Source organism: Arvicanthis niloticus, chromosome 1 (genome assembly GCF_011762505.2).
Source record: "Arvicanthis niloticus isolate mArvNil1 chromosome 1, mArvNil1.pat.X, whole genome shotgun sequence".
Taxonomy (NCBI): Eukaryota; Metazoa; Chordata; class Mammalia; order Rodentia; family Muridae; genus Arvicanthis; species Arvicanthis niloticus.
In genome coordinates, this window is record NC_047658.1 from 68,308,205 (window position 1) to 68,329,372 (window position 21,168).

At 43.3% G+C, this 21,168-nt stretch overlaps 1 protein-coding gene and 1 pseudogene across 5 annotated transcripts in view; one reads left to right on the forward strand and one right to left on the reverse strand.

Moving 5' to 3' along the window:
* The window catches only part of Uvrag (UV radiation resistance associated), a 251,710-nt gene that overhangs the window by 30,696 nt on the left and 199,846 nt on the right, over positions 1-21,168 (reverse strand). For 4 of the 5 annotated variants that reach the window (XM_076938617.1, XM_076938594.1, XM_076938584.1 and 1 more), the window contains one exon: positions 3,406-3,501. The exons of the other annotated variant lie outside the window; for it this stretch is intronic. In XM_076938617.1, coding sequence (XP_076794732.1) covers positions 3,406-3,501 — 96 coding nt within the window. The remainder of the gene's footprint in view (positions 1-3,405; positions 3,502-21,168) is intronic. 5 annotated transcript variants of the gene reach the window in all.
* Positions 19,733-19,853, forward strand: LOC117701851 (small nucleolar RNA SNORA17; annotated as a pseudogene).

Here is a 21,168-nt window from a genome sequence, read left to right on the forward strand (position 1 = left end):
GCCTTTGATTCATGGGCCAGTGGAGGATAGACCCAGGAGAGCACAGCAGCAGTGAGCACACACCGCATGCAAGGTTTGAAGGGGATCACAAAATGACAGCCATAAATATTCCCCCAAAAGGGGTTACCTATTAAAGGAGTGACAATTGAGTAAATCTGCAAGGGAAGGATGACCCACCTTCCTTATCTGAGTTTGAAGTGGACAATAGCCTGCACAGTTTAAAAACCATCCCTGTCTCCTCTACTCTCCAGTGTTACTTTATGTTTATAGCAAATGGAGATACCATTGGGTCTAATCTAACCACAAACTTTCAGAAGCCCCTCCTCCCCTACCATCCCACCTTCTGCCCCCTACCCCTGTCCCCTAGGTTGGCAGCAAAAGAGAAAGTCAGAGAAACAGGAAACAAGAGAAGGGCCTGATGGAACATTTCTGGCCAGAAGATGGAGGAGTCATATGAGCAGAATCATGGATGGTCTGCAGGAGAAAAGGTGGCTCCGGCTGACAGCCAACAAGACAATGGGACCCTTAGACCTACAGCTGAGAGGAGATTAACTCTGCCAACAACCGAAACAACTTACAAGTAAATAATTCCCAGGAGCATTCTCATAAGACCAGGCCAGCCCAACACTTTAATTATGGCTCTGAAAGACCCTGAGCAGAGAAGCCAGCGGAACCTATCCAGAATCCTGACCCACTCTGTGAGATGCAAATGGGAGGCATCTATACTGCTAAGCTTATGAAACTTTGATATGAAGCAAAAGAAAAGCAATACAGGCAGGCAAGACTACAGCTGTCCTTTATCGGCACAAGGCCAGACCTGAGCAGTTGCTGACAGATAGCCTTCAGATTCAGGAGGACCAGGTGAGAACATCTGTGAAAACTCTACCCAGCACTTTCAAGACACTTCTCTATGCCTCTGCCATGCACCAGAAACCACACAGATGGCCCCTGGGAAGCCCACTGTGTTGTGGTCATACTCTCTGGTGGATCACCAAGGGGAAAGGCTAGAAACACCGGACCTTCTCCTTGCTTCACCTCACGTGGGGTGTCACGATTGCTGCTCTTCATTGACTGTGGCTCTCTAAAAGCTCCATCCTTCGTTAGGGTAATAATAGAACTAAATTCACATGTTCAAAAGTTTGGAGGATGAAGATGGATAACTCGAAACACATGCACAGTGGGCTCAGCACGGGACAGATCCATGGCAGAGACTGCACAGTACAGAGTCCAGGCATCATCCTGGGGGCTTCGGGGGAGGCACAACATTTATACTCTTAACATTTCTGAGCCTCACAGTTCAACTATCACAACACTGGGATGTAATGTCATTCTCAGCCACATAGTGAATTTAAGGTCATCCTGGATTTCACAAGACGGTTAAAAAAGAAAAAAACAAGAAAAAAGTCAATGTAAACAAGACAGAGACACTCACTATAATCAGCTCATACTAAGTAGGACTGATTTATTAGGGAGGAGGAAAAAGTTAAGAGAGACAAAAACTAGAAGACAGGAAAAGCAATAATTTATTTTTTTTTACAGATATACGAATTGAATCTAAAAATCTAACTGAATCAAGTGAAAGCTCACTGGAAACAGTAAGAAGGCTCACAACACAGCGACAACAACAAACCAAGCACAGGTAGACTACAATGCGGCATCATTTTAAGTCACTTTAAACAAAGATAAGATATCTAGAAATAACAATCAAGAAAGCAGCTTTATATTAAGGAAAAGTTACTATCTGTTTGAAGGATGTTGAGGACCACAGGAAGTGGATACTCACACCTGCTCTTGGCTAGGAAGACATAAAGAAAAACACTTCCATGGACTTTGCTGGCCCACTCTAAACATTTTATAATACGAACCCATTCTATCACCAAATGATAGAAGGAGAAAACCATTCCCTTCAACTTGTCCTCTGACACATGCCTGCACACACACATGTACACATGCACGCGCAGAAACTGAGTTATGAAGTACCAGGGTGAACTGCACATCCCCTTCTTCTGACTGTGACGAGATCCCTGGAGGAAAACTTGTGGTGAGGAGTGGACTAAGCTATTGCCTGACTGACAGTAGAGCTGAGCTGAGCAGCAAATACAGGAAAGAGGATGGGTCCATGAAAGTGGGCTCTGAAGGGAGCTGGGGGGCACAGTGAGCCACGAGGAGGGTGAGCTGCATGTCTAGGTAGTAGACTGGACAAGGAACTACTCTTGCTTATTTTCATATAAAAAAGCAGGAATGTGATTTTTTTCTTGATAAATAAGGCTTATGTCAGGTGCTCATCGCCTAAGCGGGCAGGAACAGTTCTAGATAACCTGACTAGGGGGTGTGAGAAACATCACAAATTTTCCCTGGATGTGTTAAAATTTCACCAAAATGTGTCGGCAGGTTAATTTTTCTTTTAATATCACTCTCTGGTACTATTAATTCTTGGAAAACTATAATACAAAGCTGCTAACTATATCTATTAGTGGTCCTGAGGACTATGCCAAGGTTATTAAATAATGTGACCTTCTACATTTAAATTACCACTTTGACATTAATTTCCTAGCTAACTCCCCAAATTTCTGACTCAACAATTATATAATTAGAAGCCAATTCAGCTGGTGGCATGTGGCTCTAATCCTAGCACGTGACAGGTTGAGGCAGGCCTGTCAGGTTGAGGCAGGCCTGAACTATACAGTGAGACCTTTTCTTTAAAAAAAAAAAATATATAAAAATAAAAAATAAATTAAAAAAAATCCTGTTCACCTGAAATGGCACAGGAGGGGTTTTTAAAAAGCCAAAGACCCTCGAGGTTGGACTCCATTCTAGGTTTGCTTTACACTGCTGCTTACTACCTGTGTGACCCTGTAGTAAGGTGACCTGTGTCACTGCCCTCTCCTAGAGAACTCACACAGCAAGGCCTACTCCATAGACACCACGGGCTTGGGATACTGTACGCAAACTTGCCGAGTGGCAAGTGCCTCCCAAGTGTTAATCTTCTCCTCCTCCCTCAACTGAGTATTAAGAGTGTGACTGTGGCCCCCACCACTAGCTATTAACACTACACTACACTGTATCATACTATGCTATGCCACCTCACTCATCAATCATGAATTTTGTTTCTAACTTCTTTTACACAAGACTCTGTGTTCCTACTTGGGGGTCTTAAATAAGGGAAGTTTAAAAAGACAAGACTCATTTATGGGGTCAACTGAGGGGAGGGCATTAGGAAAAGGACAGAAAACCAAAAGGACATTGACAGTGGTAGGAGGAGAAGCCACTGCAGGACGTAAGAGACAGACTTACACTTGGAACCCAAGTTCACTAGCACAGGCCGACTGGACACACATCAAAGGGAGTTTGAACGACCCACCCGACCAGCTTTGCTAGCGACACTTGTCTATCCTTTCTCCTCACCTTCTGTCTGTGCAGGTGCAGACACGAGAGGCAGCTAAAACTGTGTATCCATTCAGTCAGTAGATATTGAACACCCTTATGTCCTAGGCCACGGCTCTGTTAAAAAGATAATCTTCCTATAAAGGAAAAACTGCTTAAAAATCAGAAACACAGAATATTAAAACATTTCAAAGGAGGACAGTATTTAAACACAGAGATGCGACCTGACCTTTAACTAAATCTCAGGGGACAGGAAGGTTTGGGAAGGACTGACAGCCTGCCTGGGCTAAGCACCGCAATCTGGAGTTTCTGGTAGGAGACAGGGAACTAGTGCTCCGGGCTTGCATGTGTTGAGGCCCAGAAGTAAGGAGGACAGGAAGGGCAAGGCTCTGCTGTGGAGAACGGGAGCAGAGCCATGCAGCCTGCTAGAGAACAGCAGACCTTAAACAGGGCTCCAAAGCCAGGCGGTGGTGGCGCACGCCTTTAATCCCAGCACTTGGGAGGCAGAGGCAGAGGCAGAGGCAGGCAGATTTCTGAGTTCGAGGCCAGCCTGGTCTACAGAGTGAGCTCCAGGACAGCCAGGGCTACACAGAGAAACCCTGTCTCGAAAAACCAAATAAATAAATAAATAAATAAATAAATAAATAAATAAATAAATAAATGACAGGGCTCCAAATTGTGAGGGTTCCGAAGAAGGAGCCTGTGTGTCAGATGACAGTGACACCACACTGCACAATGTGACAAAGAAACAGCCTCAAAGGATGGAAAAAAAAAATAGAGACATGGACAAAACCCCCCATATCTGATGTCTCTCCATCACGTTCTTGCTCTTTGTGGACTTCTAGGAAACAACTCCCATGGGGAAAAAAAAAAATAAAGTAGAGACATGGACAAAAACCCCCATATCTGATGTCTCTCCATCACGTTCTTGCTCTTTGTGGGCTTCTAGGAAACAACTCCCATGGAAGGAGACTACAAATTTCCATTCAGAGTAAGGGGGACAGTTCTATGGCTGCCTGGAGTGGGGAGCGTATATAAGACACTGACCTGCCCTGCCTAGACGGATTGTAGGCTCTGTTCTGACGCCCTTGAGGACAGCTGCTGAGGCTTCATTTAGATGGAGACAGTTCCAGTGTTCTCCACAGAACAGGAGAGGCCCTTGGAAGCCCACAATGGATCCTGAGGATCTGCCTTGAAATACGTCCGTGGAACAGTCTTCCACGAGCAGAGCCTGTTGCACAAGTTACATGGCAATGACAGGGGCCTGGTGAGGCGAGGCTCCCTTGCAGGGAGACCCTTGTCCTCGTTGGCTCTTTGGTTTTATGGCTCCACAGACTTATTTCCTATGGCTTTGTCTACAGTCATCTACTGTAGCATGCACACAGCAAGGGACTCAGCGAGTAACTCAGAGACTTAATTCATCCCAGGCGTCCCAGCCCACTGCCTACCTGTTAAAAATATTACTTCTCTGGTGAGCTAAACATTTTCCCTTTCTGATTTCTAAATGTTAACCCAGAGCCTCATCCAGCTTTAATTTCACTCCTCTTGGACAGCCTTCCAAATATGAAGATGGCTATCTGTTTCCTTGGACATATTCTTTACGTATGTTTTAAATTAAGTAGAATAATGATACATTCAACATATACTTCGGAGCTTATCAATAACTTCCATTACAGTTTTACTCTGTATCAGGTAAGCATTTATGAAGCCATGATGAAATAAAGGTCAACACACATGAGGTCCTTGATTCCCCAGCCACAGTGTGTTTTGTCTGAAAACAGCAGAGTGGTGCCAGCACTTGCCCAGCCTCACTCATACATGTCCCTGAGTGCTACACCAGGCACCAAGCAACTCTGCCAGTCCTAGAAGAAGCCCCTGCCTTTGGCTCTTTACATGGCATGCTACTCCTTCAGCCTCAAAGAGCTTCCCAGTCCCTTCCGTCCCTGGTTGCTATGGGCTGAATGTCCTCATGGGAGGCTGCACTACAATGGGATGGCGCCTGGAGCAGGGGGCTTGAGGAGTAATTAGGTCATGAGTGTTGGTCCCTCAGGGTGGAAGAAGAGAGAGAGAACATGTTTTCTTCCACACTATTTTCAGCAGCTAAGACACAATGAGAGGGCCCCCTGCAAACCAGAAGGGCCCTCACCTGACACCCAGTTTCCACATGATGGAAACAGGCCGCCGGTTAAATTACTCAGGCTGTGATACTTTTCTCAAAACAGCTCAAGCTAAGACACTGAGTGAGACAGCAGTTCAAACCTTACGTGGAGATGGTTTTCCTGACTGAACCAGTGGGAGCGACCCACATGATTAACAACCTGCTTTCTACATGCCAAGAGCTTGCAATGTCCATTATACTATGCATGAAAGCATCAAGGTTTTCTTCCGTTTGCTTTGGGATGACAGTACTGAAGGTTGGAAAGGTATACAATGTCTGTCAAACATCGGCTTACCTACCTCAAGCTGTGAATGTATAATGTTGTTACGGAAACTATGATGAGCATCATAGAGGGACTGAATCTGGTTTATGAAGAAGACTTTGCTTAGCTTCCCAAACAGACTAAGTTTCTCACCAATTAGGGTTTTAGGAGGAAGTGTGAAGACTGCTTCCAGGGATCTCCGTAGTATAGTTCCATGTAGGGCTGTCAGGGGGAGCTTCTCAATGACTTGGAACAGTCACTCACTAGCTTGGATCTCACTTTGCTGCTGAGCACAACAAAGTAAGGCTGAATTTGGTAATTTGGTTAAAACAAAGAGGAAAAAAAATAAAAATTCACTGTAATTTCTTGTAACTTTAAAATATCATTTTCCTTCTCACTTCTGAGCTTCTGGGATAGTTCTGGGGTAACATGACAGCCTGAAAATGTCTCCTGCAGCCTCCTGAAACCGTACCAAATATCAGTGATCACATGTTCTTTTCTGTGCATTTTTTGAGAAAGTTTCAGTATTTCATGCTTTCATTATTTCAAAGAACAAGACAGCTTTATTTTAAATATTTTTCTTCTGCATAGATTGTGTTATTTTCTCTCATTGTTCCCTCTAGCTGCTTCTTTGATTCTAGTCATTTGTCTCTGACACTCTTGATATCTTATAGGGTGTGAAATTTGTGTGTGTGTGTGTGTGTGTGTGTGTGTGTGTGTACGGTATTTATCCAGCCTGGGATTTGCTGAGTTTCTCGAGTCTATACTAAGTCTTTGAGAATACACACACACACACACACACACACTTTTTCTCTTGAGTAGCACTGAGAATTGAACCCAGAAGTTTCTACCATTGAGCTACCTCACTAAGCTGCCTAGCTTGGCCTAGAACTTCCTTTGTTCCCAGGCTGGCTTTGAACTTGCAGTCTTCCTGCTTGAGACATTGAGTAGCTGGGGTTTCTCTGCCACCACAGTCAGCTCTGACCACTTCTCTGTAACTTGTTCTTCTGCCCCATTCTGTCTCTCTTCTTCTAGTTACACACAATGTTCCACAGGCACTGGGATGTACTGGGTTTCTTACCTCCTTTTCTTGTGTAGTTATAGAGGGCAGCCCTTTCAGCACTTGTCCCACAGGCCCTGGGCTCTAATGACCTAATTTTCAGTCTTTTAAGTTTTTAAGATTTATTTTGCAATCTCTATTTTACTATCAAACCTATACAGAGGCTTGATTTCTATTTTCAAAACTGTCATTGTTGGTGGTGGTGCACGTCTTTAATCCCAGCACTGGAGAGGAAGAAGCAAGCAGAGTTTGAGACTAGCCTTGTCTACAGAGTGAGTTCCAGAACAGCTAGGGTTACACAGTGAAAGTCTCAAACAACAACAACAACAACAACAACAACAACAACAACAACAACAACAACAACAGAGACTGTCCCCTTTAGTGTTCCTCTCTTCTGTATTTTTTCCTTTATAGTTTTGTGTTTCTGCTGACATGTCCTAGCTAGCTGTCCCCTAGCTGTGAAGGACTGGTTCCCGGACTTCCTGCCCCAGCAAGGCTGTGGGAGCTCAAGCTTCCTTTATGAAGCAGCATATCCTCTGCAGAGAACCTGTGTGCATCTCCATATACAATGTATTTAAATCACTGCTTATTACCTATAGTACCCAAGGCAATGTGAGCACAGTATGAACAGTTGTACTGTTTCAGTGATCAATGAAGAGGGAGAAAGGCCATGTTCAATGCAGATGCCTTTGACTTGCATCCTTGAATCAGTCAATGTGGAACCCTTGCTTAAGGAGGACCAGTTCAATTTACCTTCACTAAAACAGATGCTTTATTGAGCCTACAGCTGTAATCCAGCACTTGAGAAGATAAGGCAGGGGGATTGCTGCAAGCTTGAAAACAGTCTGGGCAAGGGATTCTATAAAAAGAAAAAGAAAAAGAAAAGGAAAAAGAAAAAGGGAAAAGGAAGACAAAAGCCCAAACCCGTAAGACAAAACCAAACCAAATCCACGAGCCAAAGAGTGTTTTTTAAATCCTTTACCATAACTGTAGGAGCTGTTTCAAAATCCATGTCCACCAATTCCAAGTGTTGGGTCATCTTCAGGGTATTTTTCAATGTTTTTTCTTGAGAGTGGTTCACAATTTCCTGTTTTGCTATCCATCAAATAGTTTTGGGTTACATCCTAGACAATGTGAAATCACTGGCTCCTTAGTTTTATTTAGCAGGCCATTAACTTGGCTAACCTCAAACTGCAAGCCCTGGTAGGGGACATGAGGCTTCTCCAGGTCTGGATTGTAATTCATGAAGTCAGTCAGTGATTTGGGCAGAGGCTGTACACAGCATCTGAGGCCCCCTTCCCTAGTTCTCACCTTGATCTGTCTCCCTTTGCTTTTCCAGGCTGTGCTCTCCAGAGATCTGTTCTCTGAGATTAAGATTGAGAGTCCAGAAATGTCCAGGAGAATTTCAGTGGCCCACCAACTACAGACAGGGGCTGGTACTCAGGCTAAAACCTGCCAAATAAGACCCCCACCAAGTCCCATTCAGAACTTTACTCTCTAGTAACTGCCCACTTCTGGTTATTCTCTGGTGCCTTTTGTTGGTGCCTTTATTATACTTTCATTCAAAATTTCTATTGTTTAATCTGCAGGTGGGTGATCTGACAAGAGCCACTTATAACACCACCAGCAGAGTTGCCAAGAGGAAGTGATATGCACAAATATGGAGTCATATAGATAGTATTAAATACAAATAATAAAGTAAGATAGGAGAGATAAAATAGCATCAAAATGTTGCAAGCAGTAACTAACTTAGCAGACTTGAAAACACTGGATTTGAAGCCAAGCTGAAGGCAATCTGAACTACCTCTCAAGAATCCCCAGGAGTTGGTGGCTCTAGATATTTTGTGGATACACTCATTTGAGTGTGTGTGTGTATGTGTGTGTGTGTGTGTGGTCATGCATGTGTACACACCCCCACAAGCAGAAGCCAGGTCAACAATGATTGTCTTCCTTAGTTCCTCTCCATTTCATTTATTGTTTTTGAGACACCTACTCAAAACCATTTCTTACTGAACCTGAAGCTACTGATCCAGCTAGATTTGCTGGCCCGTGACCCAGGGCTCTGCCTCTGCCTTCTCTCCACACAGTGGCTTACATTACAGACTCATGGTGTTGTGCCTGGTTTTCTTATATGGATTCTGCGCATCCAAACTCTGGCACAACAAGCACTGTACCCCTGAACTCCCTCTCCCTGTCTCCCCGTACTTCTTGGAATGGCAGCTCAATTGGATTAACAATAGAAGACTGGCTGAAAAACACACAGTTGTATCCCCAGAACTGTGCTCATTCTCCCGTCCTGACACATGCACCACCATTTTCCTCCTTGGAGCAGGAAACATAAGGCACAGCTGGAGACAAAGGTCCTGCAGTGGCACCAAGACCATTGAGAGACTTGTCCATCATGTGCGCAGACTCCAGCTTTCTCTCCCACTCTACTTCCATCACACAAGCAACCTCATGACAGCAGGATCCCTGACAGGTTAAGAGCAAAGACTTATATAGAAAGACATTTGCTGTTCTTTAAGAGCCCCACTCAATCACCCTACAGAGAATCTTACAACTGAGAACCCCATCTGTAATTATTGTATAATTCTCACTCGCTCTGTATTATCTTCTGAAACACATGCCCGGCCAAGAACACTTGTAAGAAGAAGCAGTGCTTTCATCAGACACAGGCAGGCCATCCCTCTCTTGGCAGGCTATTCCTTTCAGGTTGAGTTTTTAGTGTTTAGTCCTGGTAAGAAAGGCACTGGTTCAGTCATTTTCTATGAATAAGCTTCCTGACTCCCTGTTACATGCTATGTACTGTGTCAGGTTCACAGATAACTCAGACTCAGGCCCTTAAGGAAGTTACTAGCTTAGCAAGAGGCACATACAAAACAACAGCAGAAATATAAGAATATTAATGTACTAGATTGACTGATGGATTTCAACAAGCTCTCTCGCTCGCTCGCTCTCTCTCTCTCTCTCTCTCTCTCTCTCTCCTCTCTCCTCTCTCCTCTCTCCTCTCTCCTCTCTCCTCTCTCCTCTCTCCCCTCCCCTCTCTCCTTCCCTCCCTCCCTCCTCAGAGCTCCTCTGTGTAGTCTTGGCCGTCCTGGAGCTTGCTCTGCCTCCCAAGTGCTGGGATTAAAGGTATACACCATATCACCTGGCTCTGGCTCTCAGTTTTAAGCAAAGAACAAACATGAACAGATTTGTAAGGCTGCTTGTTGCCTTTTCTCCTTATAAAAAGGGACTTAGTATGCCAGAAAAATATCTTGACTGGGGAATCTACCTAGCATCACTCACCAAGACCTCTTACAAAAGAATCTCTTACAAAAACCAAACCAACCAACAGACAAAACAGCAAGTGGACAACCACAGCCGCACTGCCACGGTGTGACCAATGTCACCACTGGGTCATTTTGGTTTGGAGGATAATCTTGGACTAAAATGTGCCTACTGTAGTAGTCAAGGAAGCCGCCATATCTACCCAACTCTGAAATGAGAAAACAGGAAGATTATCCCTGCCAATTTTCATGAATGTTGTCAGGACCAAATCAAATAATACACAGAAAAATCTTTTGAGAGGGTATCATGGGCCTCATTTAACTACAGGGCCTGACAAGGTGTTTCATTTTCCTGAGCTTTAAGGAATTCATCTGTAATGTGGGGCAATTCCGCCTGTTATAGGGGCCACAGGACTGAAGGCGCACGCCTGACACTCAGGCTTCATGTCTATTATCTATGACAGGACCTTCTTTGCTTACATTGGTTTTGCAATACCAATTGGTTAGTAAGAGTCAACGAGCTTTCCCAGAGGACATGAAGCAGGCAGGGTCCTGATAAGTCAGGATCCCTACGGAGAAAAAGCAAAAACAGATTTTTTAAAAACCACATTACTGAGTGAGCACATCAGTCTTAGAACCAAACCTGTCAGCTGAAAGTTTCCCAGGAAGCTTACAGAGGAATTCGCCAAGAATATGTTTGACTTTCTCACTGGTATTCCTGTGTACCAGGCACGGTCACAAGCATACGTGCCAGGGGGTATGTGAGAGAGTGTGTGTACACAAGGAGAAACATTAGGACCCACTGAGGAAAAATAAATCTCTCACACATGAAAATGAAGCAACTGCAGAGAAGCACATCGCCGAAGGAAGCTGATGCCGTGGGATACGCGAGCCGATAAATTATGTTAGGGCTTCGCAAAATGTTAGGCCCTAGGAAAAGAACCAAAACAAGTCAAATGACATCAATGAAAAGGTATGAGAAACTGGGCTGCCCCTCTGGGATGCAGGTTCTTGCTATAAACAGCGATGCTGAGGACTCAGATGACAGAGCACGCAGCATGACAATGAAAACAAAACCTTTCTCATCCTGCTGCAGAGCCACAGCCTGGGGATCCATGAGACCATGCCTGGTGCCATATTCCAAGCCTTGTGGGTTTCTGCTTTTCTTCTCCCCTCAACCCTTTGAGGGTGGGGGATGGGGTAAGTTCACATCATTTCTAAACTAGCAATTTGTCTGTCTAGATTTTGTTAAGCCTGTTATGGTTATGATAAAATATGATCTTTCATATTTAAATTACTTCTGACCTTGGTAAAATATTGCTTTATATTAACTGACTCTTGGGACCCTTTAATTTTATGAAACATGCACTTTAGTTTTTAAGAGTATGAAAGCAAAAGTGGATATTCCTGGTCTACTACATCATGTTAACAAGCTAGCATAGATCTGGGAACACAGAGAAAACATAGCAAATCTCTACTGAATCAATTTCAAACAGGAAAGGAGGCTGACAATTAAAAACAAAATATAGCCAGTGCCTCAAATCCCTGCACAAGCGAAGGGGCCCTAAGCAGTTTCCTGGATTCACGGCTCCCTGCCCAAGGCCATTCCAGGGAAGCAAGTCATGGAAGTGAAGAACCATGGGAAATTCCAACACCCAGTGTGTGTGTGTGTTGGGGGGGGGGGCACTGTTATGGATGTGATAACTAGTATTTCTGGAATATGTAGTGAAAAGAACTAAAAACATGCAGGCTTGTGGATCTAAGGAGGACAATCATGGTTCAGAATGTCTTAGATAGTAGCAGTAATGGGCCACAATCTTCATCACAAATCCATAACCAGGCGCCATGTTGTTTTTGTCTTACTTAAGCCAGGCTACACTCTTGGAGCCCTGGAGCACCCATGCAGAGTGGATATGGTTCAGGGCCATTGCCAGGCACTTGGTCTCTGGCATGCAGCAAGAACTCCTGCAGTGCTGAGAGATGGGTCACAAAACAAATAGACCTGGAAATGGATTTGAAAACTGTGACAGAATGCTGACTTTTAGAAAGGATCACAGGCCCTGGTGCTGACAGATGACAAGGGCGCCAGTGTCCTTACCAGTGACATGACTGGCCAACCTACAGGCAGGAAGAACACCAGTCAGAAGCCCCACAGGCCATGAAAAAAAAAAAAAAAAGAAGTTTGTTCTTTATTTTATATTTTTAAAATTTTATGATCCAGTTCTGCTTTTGTATAATTACCTAAACTGGAACACCACTCTCAAAGTACCACTAGCAGCAAACAAGAGGCTTGTGATGAAGTAGCAAGAAGCACACTGCTTCCTTCACCAAAACATGTCCTCTATAAGCCAAAAAAAAAAAGCAGCTCCTGAGCTGAACAGTGTTTACTGCAATGGCCGATTACATCTGGAATAAGTTCCTTATCCAACTGCAGATGGCACTCGGACATTCAGATCACACTGATGCCTCAAAACCACTCCTGCCTCAATGGTGTGTAGCAAGAAAGACAGGCCCTTAGCTGTCTAAAACTAACCACGGGCTAGTAGACAGTGGGTACAGAAGGGAACGAACACTTACTGTGACTGTGTCTAGTGATTTGCACATTTATATACCTCATTTAACAGTGTATTGATATATATCCTATTTTGTGTTTGAGATAACCCTGTGCTGGCTGCATTACCATTCTGGACTGAGGCTCAGAGGGCTTCTGCACTGCTGTAACGGTGCTTTAATGGAAGCCATGCTGATGGTCCAGCTAAAGCTCTGGATCCATACCTCAGCCAATGACTGTTTGGCAGAGATGCTAAGTAAGGCCTGTGGTACATGGACATCCTCCAGAGGGCAGCTGAGCTTGAGAGCTTCCTGTGAATTAGGGTGACTCTTTCTCAGGGCGGATCAAAGCCCGAGTTCCTCCTAACTTGCCCGCTGCCTTCCCGCTCTCCTTCTATAGACATCCTATACACATTAGGCTTTCCCACCTTTCCTAATCTCCTCCAGTAAACTGTCTTGATAATGTATTCCACGCCTGGAATCTGTTCCAACCCAACATAGTCAGTGAACGTGAATGTTAGTATTGACCTGTGTAATGACCTAGAAGAAGAGAACACTGATGCAGTATTGCCCTAGAGTGAGCGAGCCTGGGGAGCTTTTCACAGTGGGGAAGCCTGACACAAAGAGCAAATTCAAAAGGCTCTCTGGCCCAGTTCTCCTGCACCTGGGATAACATGCAGGGAGGAGGATTCAAAGCTTGAGGTAATGTGTAATGTACTGGAAGGCAGAGAAGGGCATGAGCTAGCAGGTTTGCAGAGCTGTGGCTTCCTGGTACGATGAGCTGCATGCATAGCTCTGAAAATCAATAAAAGCAAAATCAATGTGAACTGGACAGGTGGACATGGCGCAGAACTTGGTTCTTGATGGATCCCTCAAATGAGTCACAACTGAGTGGCTTAAAGGAAACATATAATAAAAACCCTGACATTGTCTGAGCAGATACTGTGGTAGAGCGAATACAGTAGGGAAAATATAATTGTATATGGATCCTCCAGAGCTGTGAGTCTCACTGACGTGGGTGCCAGGAACCAAACTCAAGTCCTCTGCAAGGGCAGTGCACATCCCTAGCCACTAACTTCCTAGCCTCTAGACAATTTCTTCTCTCGTTTTCTTTTCTAAAAAATAATTTATTCCTTTTTATTTTATATATACTTGTGTTTGCCTGCATGGGTGTCTGTGCATCCATGTACATGGTGCACATATGTACATGGTACTCACAGAGGCCAGAAGAGGCTGTTGGATCCCTTGGAACTGGTTGTGAGTTACCATGTGGGTGCTGGGAACTGAAACTGGGTCCCCTGCAAGAACAAGTGCTCTTAACCACTGAGCCGTCTCTGCAGCCTCTGCATGATTTTTCAGAAGAAGAAACTTTTGTATTACTCTGCCAACACTAAGAGCTAGACTAGTACATTCAACGAGTACTTTCTGGCTTCTGTGTCCAAAATCAGAAAAGCAAGATATAAAGTATAGAGAAACTAAGATAATACATTGTTTGGAAAACGATTATATAAAAGATATGAATTACCTTTTAAAATAAACAAAATGAGGTATATCATAATGGTTGTTCTTTAGGAAGGGGTAAAGAATCAAAATGGCAACATAGTAACAACGCTGTCTGTGCTTCTTGCAGCTACAGCTCACCAAGTATCTTAGACCCTGACTAAAAGCCCTACATCCTCTTAGCCTCTTACACTTGGTTATTAATGCTGCCTTTATGGAAATAAATAACAAAGCCCCATGGACGACGGAAAGTGCATTAGTGTGTGTGTTATCTCTCCTGGTATGAATGTAATGGGCATCTTAATAAGGAGATATAAACTAATGTCACTGATTAGAACATGATCCACTCACAGCACCTCACATCCTCCAGTGGGGCCTGATGGTCTTGTCTGAGTGGAATTACTATAAAGTAGATGATGAATTGGGGCAAGGGGCAGAGGGACACATAAATGTGCCTCAGAGACGAAGCAATTACATTCCAGGACATCACAAGCTCCAAGTCAACACAGACAAATCGGCAGTCCTGCCCATGTGGGATGCCCATTGCTCAGCACTGGCTGGGACTGAGCTCTTCTGACTGCTGGGTCACAGGCTTCCTTGGTCAGAATAATCTGAGAGTAACATTTACATGTTTTAGTCTCTTTTAATCTCCAAAATACCATGAAGTGATGTTTATCAGAGTTAAGACACAGGCACATTCCGCTTGGATGACTTCATTCTCAGGAGACCTTGTCATTATGAGAATGTATTAAAAGAAAGCAAGGCTTCACAAGCCTTCCAGAAGAATCCTAAGTGACATTACAAATAAAATCCAAAAAAAATTTTTTTGGCTTAGCTATACAAAGTAATTTCCTTCTTGTGGTTAGCTTAGCGGTCAGAGTTCAGCCATCTTTGGATAGAGTGACCACCGCAATTAGTGTGTGAATGGCACTGAGACAGGCTCTCCCACTCTCTTCTAATTAGCTTTGATTTCAGTGCTGAGCACAGGGGATTGACCTGTGAGCAGCAAATGCCCACAGATTCATTTACCACCAGGATTTTGGGAAATCCCACACATTTGTAGGAATGCTGGAAAGACATCTGTCCAAAACCCAGTCTGCTCGTCTGTGGACAGCTTGCTTTATCACATATTCTTAAGATGTTCACAGATGCTGTTTCCAGAGTATCTTTCCATAATATAGAACACCAGAAATACTCCACACAGATATGCTTCAGTTATTTCTTTAAAATTTCTTTTCCACCAAAAATTAGCCCAAGCCTGCTTCCACACTAATAACACAGAAGTACCATATGGTGATTAGGTCTATAGACTACACATATAAAAGCCTATTCGGCCTACATATGCTATTGAAACCAATAAAAGCAGACATACTTACTTGTGATGCTAAGATAATGAAGTACTCTATTGCAAAATTCTTTTTCTTCTGGGGTACATGACAATAAAATGATGCTTTTCATCATGGCCAATGGCATCTTCAGAGCAGAAAAGTATTCAGCCAACAGTGCTACGTAAACCCTTTCACTGCAGTTACACAGACCAACACATAACATATGATGTGCAGTTTAAAGTCTCGGGATGATAAGGCAAACTGTGTAGCCACGACTCAGTCTACAGAAAGAAGCTGATGGGTTCCAAAGGGTCCCAAGGAACCCCTTTTTGTGCTAATTCCTTTCCTTTCCCACTGGTAACAGCCTCAATTTGATGTATAGTTTTCATTCCTAAACAGCACTGCTGACCCTTGTCTGGTTTTGAACTGCACACTGCAGTGATCTCTTACTGCCATCCCATGTGTCTACCAATAAAGAAACTGCTAAATGAATTATGCTATATGCATACTACAGGACAACCTTTGCATAGCTTTACTTACCAACACAAACTGCATTCACAATATACTTAAATGGGAAAAAAAAACAAAGCAGAAAAGACAGACAACAGACTGTACAACCTAAAACTACTTATTTAAAATTGTATCTATTTTAACTGTGTCCTCTGAGCACCCTGGGTGCTGAGCCAGGAAACTTAGGAGTTTGAGGCCAGTCTGATCTATACAGATATGAGCCATGTCTTGATTTTTTTTAAAAAAGGCAAGCACTTTGTATCAGACTGCCTAGGTAGAGTGCCAGTATCATGGCAGTCACCGCTGCAAGCTACATATGCTATAAAGCACTGCTTTGAGGGCACCCCCACTTATTCCTACCTTAAGTGGAGTCTGGCTTGCCCTGGTCTCTGTTCTCCTGTCTCAGCCTTGTGGGTGCTGGGATTGTAGGAGTGTACTACTATGCCAGCTAAGTGCCTAACCATTTACCTATGCTGCCTCTGAATTAGGTAATTTTAATCTAAAATTTTTGGCTGTTTACTTGCTACATTTACATTAATAAGGATACTAATTTTATTATCATTGGAAACGCAAGCTTATAAATTTTAAAATGTTCTTCTTCAATGAGTACCAGAATTCAGATATATCATTTTTTTTGGAGTTTATTTCTTCAAATACCTTATGTCTAAGCTATGCTGGTCAGTTTGATGCCAACTAAAATCAGACCAAATTCATTTTTCATCTGGTTCATAATTCATTTCATAAGGCTCAATCAATCACAAAAAAATATAGTTAGGATTCCCATCTCTGAGCCAAGCTCTAGCCTCTCAGTTGATGCATTCTTTGCATAGCTACCCCCCCCCCCCAGATGCCACTGCTGGTGGTGCTTCGGAAAGCCAACTTCATAGAGTAAGGCTAGTGTGATAGGGTAGAGGAAAAGATGTTACAGATGCTAAGCCAAGCAAGATGCTACATCTACACCTTAGCTCCCAGCCACAGGAAAAAGTGGTGTACCACCACTGCCTAGCTGTAGTATGTCTGTTGCTGTCCGCTAGGAAGAAAGTAGCAAGCGTAGTCATTTCTCTCAAAGCAGGATGGGCAGGCTCTCCAAGCCACTGTGTCTGGAGAGGTCTACTTAGTCAAGCAAGTAGAACACCACCAACACTTAAAGAGGTTCTGCAGTCAACTGAATTATATTTATTATATAAATAAACTGAATGATTACTTACTAATAAAAAGGGACTTTTATCTAAAATATACCAAATTTGTTTCCAATTCAATAATAAAGACAAATAACCCAGTTTAAAAATAAGCAAAGGTCTGAATAGTCATATCTCCAAAGACGGTATACAGACAATGGGTATGCACTTGAAATGATGCCAGACACCTTAGCCAATAGGAAAACCTCAAATCAAATCACAGTGTGATAATCACCCCACAGCTAGTCAGAAAATATGAGGCCAGCCTGGTCTCCAGGGTGAATTCCAGCCAAGGCTACACAGAAAGACCATGGCTTGAAAAACCAAAAGGGACAGAAAATAGCCAAGTGTTGGCAGACATACAGGGAAATTAGAAACCTGGCATAGTATTGACAGGAGTGTAAAATGGTGTCGCCATCAAAAATGTCTGACGATTATTCAAAACAGTTAACGTAGGGAGACATAACTTAGTAGTTGGGTGCTTACTTAGCATGTATTAGGCCCTGGGCTTGAATACAGGAGAAAGAAAGAAAGAAAGAAAGAAAGAAAGAAAGAAAGAAAGAAAGAAAGAAAGAAAGAAAGAAAGAAAGAAAGGGAAAGGAAAGAAAAAGATCCAACACAATTATATGGTTCAGCAATTCTGCTAGATAAAATACTTGAGAATAATGAAAATATTTGCCAATAAAAACTTATATAAGATGTTCACAGCAGCAATATTATAATAAATAAGTGTATGTGTGTCTGTCATCTTAGTGTTTAGGGAAGGCAGAGCTAGAGGACCTTTGGGGCTTGTTGACCAGCCAGTCTAAAGAAACAGTGAGTTGTTCCAGGACCAGTGAGAGACTTTGTCTCAAAAACCCCGGGGGAGAGCAATGGGGAACACCCAGCACTGACTTCTGGCCTCTACATGCATATGAACGGGCGGCTACATCAACACACAAAGCTACTGCATATATACTTTAAGTGGGTGAATTATAAGGCGTGTCAATTACATCTTAGTAAAATCTTTTTAAGAATTTTAAATATGAACTTTCACTACATTATTGCCAAATTTTTGTTGGCAGCATGGGGGAACATTTTGACTATGAAAATATCCTTGGAGCGCTGGGGTGGCAGCTCATGGGGGTGTGCTCAGCAAGCATGCGTGAGGCCCTGCGCTCAATCCCCAGTACCCGTGAAGAAAAAACAGTCTTTGGAATGCGTACTCCTAAGAATTACAAAACAACATGCACATTCTCCCCGTGTCACATATATTGAACTGCACGCTGGGAAAGCATGTGTGGATTTAAGCAGCTGATGGGTGGGCATTGATTCCTCTAAACAGCCATGAACTTTGGGCACCAGGAACAAAGAGTTAGAGAATGACTGGGTCCTGCACATGTCCTCATAGGTCATAACTTGTTTAAAAGGAGAAGGTACTTTCACTTTCTGTGAAGCCTTAAGACAATATGCAGGGAGAGTGTAGGAGGAACCCTGAGCTTTACAATATGTGCTGCCGGAGTGAGCACTGGCCCTCAGCTTCTGATTGTTGTTTTACTTAAGCCCTGACACAGAATAAAGTCTATATGGAATTCACAGAATGGCCTACATTTAAAAATAAAAGGAATAATATTCACAAGCTAGTGGGAATACTTAATCTGGACTCTTTCTGTCAATGTGACAGGAGTAGGAAGCTACAGAAATTAGCATACAGGCAGTTCCGTATTTTTAATGCCAGGTCTGGAAAGCACACAGGTATGAAATGGGATATAGGACTGAAATCATGCCAAAGTCCTTACAGCCAACTGAATGTAGGGCATCATTGTTATTTGTAAAGTGTATCCACAAAGCGTTATGTCCTCAGCCCCTCAGCTTCTGGGGAGGAGAGAAGAGGGTCTGGGTTATGAGAAGCCAAAGAGATGGTGGCAAGTTCACAGAGAGCTGCTGACCCTTTGCCCTGTGCTGGCTGCACTAACTGGAGCTCACACCGGTAGGGCTGGTCTCATACAAAGTTTGACATTTCAGGGCTGACACACATATATCTTGCTTAATTAGAGTATGAGCTTTTGTAGGAAGTCTGGGTAGCTACATTGTCTAGGACAGCAATTCAAATATTTTGGTCTCAAAGGTTCTTTATACTCTTAAAATCAGTTAGGACTCCCAATTTATGTGGGTCACGTATATGTTAATATTTGTCATATTGGAAATGAGAATTAAAACAGACTTTCATTATTAATTCATTAAAAAATTAAAGAGGTGCTAGAGATTTGGCTCAGTGGTTAACAGCATTTGCTGCTCTTATGGAGGTCCTGGGTTCAGTTCCCAGCTCACAACAGCCTGTAACTCCAGCTCCAGGGGGTCTGAAGCTCAATGCTCGTCCAAATCTGAGAACACATGGTATACTCATACATACATATAAAAATAAATTTTAAAGAAACAACAGAAATCTATTACTTGTCAGTATAAATAAAAGTTGATACTGACACTTAAAATGAGTTGGTTTTTTTTGTTTGTTTGTTTGTTTTTTTTTTGGTTTTTTTTTTTTAAAGATGACCTTGTTGCTAAAGCATTCTAGGTGTGGCTGCTGTGTTATGTGCTCCAATAGGCGGCAGAGAGGAAGGAGGCTATGTCTATGCTCGTGTTCTGATCTGTGAACATCTGAGTAGCCTAACATTTCCTGAAAAAAGAGAGCCTGGGCTGACAACCACAAGTCCGGTGTCAGGGGGCTTAAACAGGGAAGTAGCCACCAGTTCTGTAGTCTGAGGTTGTATAGATTCCCAGGACTGGGAGCAAGCTGGACACTAGAAGAACCTTGCCTGGCACTGAGGGCTCCATGAGGGAGTGAGCTAGAGAGACAACCCTTCTCCTAGGTCCACTGTGGGAGGTCGGGAGAATAGTGAGCCTAAGATGACTACCACACGGGCCTGGATAGGGAGTTAGCATGAGACCACCAATTGGGTGCCAAGTAGGGCTGGTAGGGGCAGACCATGCCCAAGATGACCCCTGCCCAGCTCCATAATGCATGGATGGGGTACAGCACTCCTGAGATGACCTCAGACACTTAGAGACCCAGGGCACCTCTAAGAGGAGCAAGTAAGTGGTAGAGAAATGGAGGAGAAACAGAAGGATGTAGGCACAATGAAGACAGGCGGTGAGTGGCATTTAGAGGGCAAACGGGTAACCAGCTAGCTCTCTGCTCTTCTCACGATACTTTAGGAGTTCTGTTTGAAGGCCTGTCTTCCTAAGCCTGTGCTTTCAAAGCACGGGCTGGATTGATCCCAAACGCCGAAGAAACAAATATTACTAAGTTCTGTCATTTCCTCCACAGAAAAGTGATTTTACTACTACTTCTGGTTGTGATGAAAGGTTCTATTGACTATTCAAATCCTCAACCAAGTTATGGACGCGTACTAAATGACTTCACTCCCTTTTCTCTGGCACTTTAACACATGCCAGTGCTTTCATCTACCTCCACTAATATGGCTTGTAAATCACGGAGGCGGGACTGCAGTAATGGCATGCCTTATTCACATCTCTAGAGATGGGTTATAAACGAGACTCACTGAGAAGACAAATTCCTCTTTGACAGCATGCATTAGTATATGCAGATAATCCTTCCAAAGCTGCACACATCTTGTTGCTGTAAGGCTGGTTTATGAACGATAGTTATTAATAACTCTATTACAAATAGGAACACGGAAGAGCTGTACTATTAAGGTCAAAACACAAAAAAACTTTTCCAAAGCTTCTTGGGGTCACAGATCTGCTACAAGTTTCTTTTATGTGCTCAAAAGTAGCTTCCTGAACAAGCTTTCAAATCTATGGAAGTGTTTTGAAGAAACAGAAAATGACACCAGAGAGCTAGCTAGTTTCCTATGGACAGAGTAAAGAAGTGATTGCCTTCCCTTGCAAAGAATACACAGTTAAATACATACAATTACTACAAGCAAGCGATTTCCTATGCAGATGAGAACATTAGTTGAGGACATT